This window comes from Paralichthys olivaceus, chromosome 5 (genome assembly GCF_024713975.1).
Source record: "Paralichthys olivaceus isolate ysfri-2021 chromosome 5, ASM2471397v2, whole genome shotgun sequence".
Taxonomy (NCBI): domain Eukaryota; kingdom Metazoa; phylum Chordata; class Actinopteri; order Pleuronectiformes; family Paralichthyidae; genus Paralichthys; species Paralichthys olivaceus.
The window spans coordinates 890,724-898,184 of record NC_091097.1 but is presented as its reverse complement, the minus strand read 5'-3'; the positions used below and the strand labels follow the sequence as shown (position 1 = coordinate 898,184).

Below are 7,461 nucleotides of genomic sequence, written 5' to 3'. Positions count from 1 at the left end.
ACGTCCTCCTCCTGCCACGTGACCAGGCTGCTGCTAAAAATACACTACATGGAAACCAATGGAGGAGGACAGACAGACAGATAGAGAGACAGACAGACAGATAGATAGAGAGACAGACAGATAGAGAGACAGACAGACAGATAGAGAGACAGACAGATAGAGAGACAGACAGATAGATAGAGACAGACAGATAGAGAGACAGACAGATAGAGAGAGAGAGACAGACAGATAGAGAGACAGACAGACAGATAGAGAGACAGACAGACAGACAGATAGATAGAGACAGACAGATAGACAGACAGATAGAGAGAGACAGACATGTAGATAGAGAGACAGACAGATAGATAGATAGAGAGACAGACAGACAGATAGAGACAGACAGATACACAGGTAGATAGAGACAAACAGAAAGAGACAGACAGACAGGTAGAAAGAGACAGACAGACATGTAGATAGATAGAGAGACAGATAGACAGACAGAGAGAGACAGACAGGTAGATAGAGACAGACAGACAGATACACAGGTAGATAGAGACAAACAGAAAGAGACAGACATGTAGATAGATAGAGAGACAGACAGACAGACAGAGAGAGACAGACAGGTAGATAGAGACAGACAGAAAGAGACAGACAGGTAGATAGAGACAGACAGACAGAAAGAGACAGACAGACAGGTAGAAAGAGACAGACAGGTAGATAGAGACAGACAGACAGGTAGAAAGAGACAGACAGAAAGAGACAGACAGACAGGTAGAAAGAGACAGACAGGCTTGGTTTTCTCACTGCACCATATGTTCTGGCTTCAGATTTACAAAAGATGAAAACTCATCTTTGAGCTTCATCTTCTCAGTGTCTCTGCTCCCATGTGTCCTCTTACCTGCTGAATGATGAATCCACTGTTATCATAGTAACCTGCAGTTACACCTGAGTACTTGTCATCGAAGAGTGCGTGACTGAAGGTCAGTTAAAAAACAGTGAGGGGGTCGTAGTCTTACCATCACTCTGTCAAACATATCTGGTTAATAGGTACAGACTTTATTAGCTCCAGGTTGTTGATGAGAAACAAAAATGCTAAATATGCTGCAATTGTCCGCAAGAGTCTATCATGACAGAAGTGCCACTGGATGTTTGGCAAACTGATTATTAAAAAATATCTTCAGTAACCATGCAAACAAGGGAAAAAATCACAATTCACATTTACAAAATCTAAAATGGAAGAAAAGCAAAATGTCCCTCTCCTTCGTCTGTGTTTACAATATGAGGGGAGGTGAGGAGGAGAGAGGAGAGGAGAGGAGAGGAGGAATCACAGTTGAGGCTTTAAATATCTTCACTCTTGGTGCAATGTGACTGCAAAATAGACAGAAAATAGACAGAGGAGGGAGGAGGAGGGAGGAGGAGGGAGGAGGAGGGAGGAGAGGAGAAGGTTGGAGAGAAAACAGAGTGTGGGGAATAAGGTAGGAGAATCTTACTGAGCACAGAGGTTAAAGAATAAATGGAGGAGAGAAGGAAAGGAGGGGAGAAACAGGGGCTGAGATAAGGAAGTTAGGGGACTAAAGGACGAGGAGGAGGAAAGATGAAGGAGAGGAGAAACAGGAAAAAAAGAGGAGAAATATTATGCATGAGCAGAGGAACAGGAGCGAGAAAACAGCGAGCAGGAGGCGGGATATAAAGGACAGAAAGAGTGAGAGACAGAAATAGAGAAAGAAAGAGCTATTCTGGTAATGATGTTGTTGCCATGGAGACGCTATCCTCAGTCAGACTGCTCCACAGGTGCCTTGTGGGTAATGTGCAAAGGACTTCGCTGATTGGTGGACGACTTTAGAGCAGGATAATATTGACGGGTTGAAAAAGGTCAAAGTGAAAGGTCGCGCCATCGAATCCCACATCTTTGTACCGTTAATCCATCGGTGATAAATAATAATACAACGTTCCACGTGCACTCTGTGTTACAGAACAAAGCCATGTTTGATTCTGTTCATAAAGATAAAAACCTTTTTCAACAGATTCGTCTCTTCAACAGCTTTGATCAATGATCAACCACCACTTGATCAACAGTGGTCTGATCAGAAACCCACCTCATCATTAACCTGAGACTGCGTCTGACCCTCACACAGTGAAGATGGTCCCAAGAGCATCTCCATCATAAATCCTGCCTCCTCCATGTTAGTGGATGGGACATGGACCAAACAGAAAAGTCAAAGTACACATCAAATATTCTTAAAGACGGTTTCTGCCATTGTGGGTAGTTCTTATCTCACTGGTGTGTGTGCATGTGAAGCGTGCACACACACACACACATGCACATGCAAAAAGCAGAAAGAGCAGTGGTGAGTCAGGCTCCGGTGAGTCACAGGAGAAATCACACGCACGCACACGCACACACACACACACACACACACACACACACACACACACACACACACACAGCTCTCTTTCCGCACTTTTTAAACCAATGCTTCTTCCATTTAAAACTCCCATAGAAACAACCACGTTTCGGGCAGTTTACATATTATTATTAGTATTATGTTAAAATATATTTTCATTTAGTTTCACCTGCTGCTTTAATAAATGCTGCACATCAACATGAGCCATCAACTGAAATGTCCAAGACTGCAGCGCCCTCTAGAGGACAGGATGGGTGTTGCAAAAGTGTTCACTCAAACTATCAAACGTTATTTGTCCAGCTCATATTAACAAGGTGCCACAGCCTCTGTTCCTAAAGAGAGGAACATTCATGTTTATTGTTGTATTATATTCGCTCCCTGTACTTTAGAGTTAGAGTGCGTATTCACTACATATGTACACATGCAAAATATGTCTGTGATGATTCTGTGTGTTTAAATTATTCAGAGAAAACTGTGTCTGTAGATTTGATCATTTTAAAACTGCTTTATATTGGAAATCTCACTTATACACAGTTTCACCAGTGAGTTTCCCCAGTGATTGATGTTATATTAGCAGATAGTCAAGAAAGAGAAAGGACAAAATATAAGATAGTAAGATAAGAATAAGAAAGGGAATAAGAAATTAAATTAAATTAAATATGAATACAAAAATACAGGTGTAGATAATATACACCTTTCACTACAGACAGGTGTTGTAATGGGCAGAGAAGGTGCAGATGCAAAGTGTCCGGATGGATTCAAGATAAACATTTAAAAATTAAAAATCTAAATAATTTAAAGAAAAAAATCTTCAATGAATTCATTATGTTCAAGCTTTTATTTTGAAAGAACAACGGAAACGTTTGAGGGCAGTTGGACGTTATGCCAGACATTAGACGGGCCCCATGTTTGCTACCAGCGGGTGAAGGGAGGAGGTGAAGCCGCATCATGTGCAGCCTCCAGCGGCTCAGAGCGCTCGTCAACGAGCGTCTGTCGGCGGCCGCAGAGGAGATCTTCGAGGCGGTGCAGAGAACCATCGCGGGCTACGAGCAGGAGGTGCTGCAGTCCGAGCAGGAGATCCGGCGGCAGCGCAGGATGCTGCGGAGCGTCCTCTGCCCGGAGCCCGAGGTCCACAAGCCCCAAGGTCTGAGAACCGCGCCGGGCTCCGTCTATGCTCTGAATCACTCCGTCACACCCACTTCTCCTGCTGAAATCACGAACTTTAGCTAGTTAGCTTAGCTTAGCTGTAGCCGCAGTTTCCCTTTTAAAGTGAACGTGGGGCGGTTAGCTTAATGCTAAAACATGTTCTCACAGTAACATAGGCCCATTTAATACGTGAACTACATGACGCAGAACTCCATTACAAGAATGAAACATTAAAAGTTTGCCTGCTCATTTCCAAATGAACAAACCCGTCAGGACACGAGTTCTTATTTCTTATTCATTATAAAAGTGCACTTTGAGATTCGGCTCACAAGTGATTCACCAAGTGGCTCAAAATGTAGATTTAAAATAAAGTTTTATTTTCCTGACTTTGCAGTGTGGCTGTTTGTTGATGAGCTAAATGTCTCACATGAACCAAGTTCTTCCTAAGAGACAGAACCTCCAGATGCCGAACTCCTTTAAAACATTATAACATTTTTAAGTTTACCTGCTCATCACCAGATGTAAAGAACCTGATGTGACATGGTTTTATTTATTATTCATTAATATAATTCATTACATCATTAAAGAACTCGTCTCACGAGTGATTCATCAAGTTTTATCTCGTCACCATCAGCTTTTATAGGAAAATAAACTTTTCAGTAGTGTTGAGTTGATAAACGCAGATGAACGAACCTGTCGGTTTAATCACATTGATTCTGGAGTCTCCTCGGGTTTGATTTTCATTATGAGCAACATTCAGCAGGTGGAACATTTCCTGATAAAGGAACATGAAGTTTAAAGGTTTGATATTTAATGTAACTTCAGTTCAGTGACCGTATTCCTCCGTTCCTTCCTGCAGACCAACCACAGCTGGCTCTTTCTGTCTGGAACGAGGACTTTGCCTCCAAACAGCAGCAGCCGGACGAGCGCTGCGAGCCCGACTGGACCTCCGCTCTGGAACACGATGACGAGGAGCCTGAGAAGAACCCAGAGGAGCTCCCCAGTAGAGAGGAGGACAACCCCATCGGGTTCATCTTCACAGGGCCGAATGAGCTCCACCCCCTGGGTCCAGGAGGAGGAGGAGGAGGAGATCCTCTGCCGAGCACTTCAGCTGAGCCGGCTGAGACGAAGGTGGAGGTGGGTGACGGAGCTTCGTCTGGCTGCTCTGCGGTTGAAAACGACGACAGCGAGGACGAGTGGAGGGCCAGTGGGGGGTGTCCGAGTGACAACAGCGACAGCGGCAGTGACTGCACGAGCAAATGGAAAAAGAAGAAGAAGGGCCCTCGTTTACCGATGGCTCTGAAACTGCATCCGGGAAAAAAAACAAGATCACGAATCTGCTGTAAAGTCTGCGGGAAACCCTTCCACGCCACCGTCTCCCTGGTGAATCACATGGATGTTCACCCCAAGGACGTCTGCGGTGTCTGTGGGGAACGTTTGGACACTGAGGAGAACTTTAAAGTTCACGTGAAGACACACGTGAAAGCTGAAAGCTGCAGCGTTTGTGGGAAGTGTTTCGGTGGATCCAAGTCTTTGGCGACGCACATGCGGATCCACACGGGAGAGAAACCGTTCAACTGCAGCGAGTGTGGGAAATCCTTCAACTGTCAACACAACATGATGCGACACATCAGGATACACACAGGGGAGAAGCCCTACGTCTGCTCCGTCTGCGCCAAATGCTTCAATGACTACTCCACGTTAAAGCGCCACCTGCGGGTTCATGCGCACAAGAAGCACCTCAACCGAGATAACGCAAGCGAGAAAGAAAGTGGCAACGACGGCGTGAAGAGGGTCAAGAACCCGTCACTGAAAAAGCAGCAGACTCGGACCATATGCGAAGTGTGTGGGAAAATGTTCCACTCCATGGTCTCCCTGGTGAATCACGCCAAGAGTCACTCCACGGACATGTGTGGCGTCTGCGGGACACATTTCGACTCCGAGGAAAACTTAAAGCTTCACCTGAAAACTCACAAGAACGGGAAGGTTTGCGACGTGTGCGGCAAGTGCTTCGACAGTCAGGGAAACCTGGAGATGCACATGAGGATCCACACGGGGGAGAAGCCGTTCCTCTGCAGCGAGTGCGGGAAGTCCTTCAACTGCCGACACAACATGATGCGACACATCAGGACCCACACGGGCGAGAAGCCGTACCTGTGTAACACCTGCGGACGCTCTTTCAGCGACCACTCCTCGCTGAAACAGCACGGCAGCACTCACAGCGGGGAGAAGCCGCACCGCTGCGACGTGTGTGGGAAAGGCTTCCACCGAAAGACTTACGTGAGGCTTCACATGAAGAGTCACACGACTGCTAAATGACCCTCTGTCAACGAAGGGAGGTGTAAATAAAGGTTTTATAAGGTTGAATGTCGTCTCTCTGAAACTTTATCTCTTGGTGCGTCGTCGCCCGTGGACACACGATGGTCATCCTGCACCAGTCATCACACAGAGCGAATGAAACAAGGTGAGAGGTGCTGCTCATCCTCAGGTTGGAGATGGAAGTTATCACCAGCACTTTGTATCTTCATCATGCTTCCATCGCCTCAGTGACGTTTTTACAATCAAACATTTAGATTCCAGCCAGAGACGTTCAGAGCTCCGAGTGTTTTTATCACCAGTCTTAAGGCGATGCTGTGCCAACTCTCCTGATTTGTTATACACTCACATTTCTATTTTGGAAATTTCACCTGGATTTTTCTTTTGAATTATGTGTAAATGTTTTTCTGTAACTTTCAGTCGACTGCATCGTGTTTCATGTGCAACACAGACTTTGCTCTGTTTGCTCTGGTGTTGTGTGTTCAGTGGTGTTTTCTGAATGCAGCGCTCTCACTACGTGCCTATCACCAACAAGGACTTCTCTATTTTCTAAAGTAAATCAGTTTGATCTCAGATCAGTTGTCTTAATACCAAGATGTAAAAAGAGAAATCCTCTTGAAATGAGGAGTGATGGTTGGAGGCGAGATCTCGTGCTCAGCTGAGCTGTGACGCTGTTGACTTCCTGCTGGAGAACAAAGTGCTTGAGACAGTTTGACGGAGAGACGACTGAAGAGTCGCAGCAGTTTACAGACATTGTATTTATTATTTTGAATCCTTTATTTGAGCAGGGAGATGGAACATCTCTGAAAGACGTTGATTCAATTAACTTTGAGTGAAAAGCAAACTTTTCTTCCGTCCTGTTCACGTGTGCATTTCTCCACAGAGATGATAAAGAAGTGAGATGTCTCACTACCTTCCATCATCACTTTGACAAGTGACAGAATTAATATTGTGCTGATGACCTGTGTGAACTAAATTCACTCACTGGGGTGGAGAAGTCCCGTTAACCATCGGTGAACTGTGAATCACTACATGTACTAATATCACATATCTACATCCAGAACAAGTGAAGAGTTTTAATAAATTACATTATGGAATAAACAAGAGTTTTCTTTTTTTGTTGACGAGTGTCTCATCTCTGCTGAGGGTCGCGCGTCGTCTGTTCGAGGGCTCTGCTCTGATTGGTCGACAGTAAAGCTTCTGAGGCGGAAACAATCAAACCAGTGACGTGAGTTCACCGTCCGAACATCAAGTTCCCAAACAAATGAAAACAAGTTTCATTGTGTGTTGAATTACTCAGACTCCAGATAAAACACATAGACACTTACCAAGACATAATATAATACTACCTGTTTTTATATGGCACCTTTCAAAACAAAGAAAAAAAGAAAAACCGTAGCAAAGGTTTAAATCAAAGTAAGATCCAGCAACATTAGAGACAAACAAGTTACTGATGAGAGTCAATTCAAAAGGACAAAGCAAACTTATTAAAATATGAAGAACAGAACCCGGAGAAAGCACAGCTGTAAAAATGTGTTTACAAGACTCCACAGGAAAGTTTTATATTATTCCACACATCAGGAAATTACAGAAATAAACTTCCATAACTATATCA

The 7,461-nt window shown here is 44.4% G+C and overlaps 1 protein-coding gene across 1 annotated transcript; it reads left to right on the top strand.

Annotated features, from left to right (window-relative positions):
• The first annotated feature begins 3,235 nt into the window (after positions 1 to 3,235).
• LOC109644449 (zinc finger protein 491-like) lies at positions 3,236 to 6,950 on the top strand. The gene is made up of 2 exons (XM_020109840.2): positions 3,236 to 3,528; positions 4,390 to 6,950. The coding sequence occupies exons 1-2, from the start codon at positions 3,333 to 3,335 to the stop codon at positions 5,847 to 5,849; spliced, it is 1,656 nt and encodes a 551-aa protein (XP_019965399.2). The 5' UTR covers positions 3,236 to 3,332; the 3' UTR covers positions 5,850 to 6,950.
• The last annotated feature ends 511 nt before the right edge of the window (positions 6,951 to 7,461 follow it).

Excerpts from the sequence above, each read along its gene's own strand:
- LOC109644449 (XM_020109840.2), top strand. The coding sequence starts at position 3,333 with ATGTGCAGCCTCCAGCGGCTCAGAGCGCTCGTCAACGAGCGTCTGTCG. Across the intron at positions 3,529-4,389 it reads CGAGGTCCACAAGCCCCAAG|ACCAACCACAGCTGGCTCTT; the intron begins GTCTGAGAACCG and ends TCCTTCCTGCAG.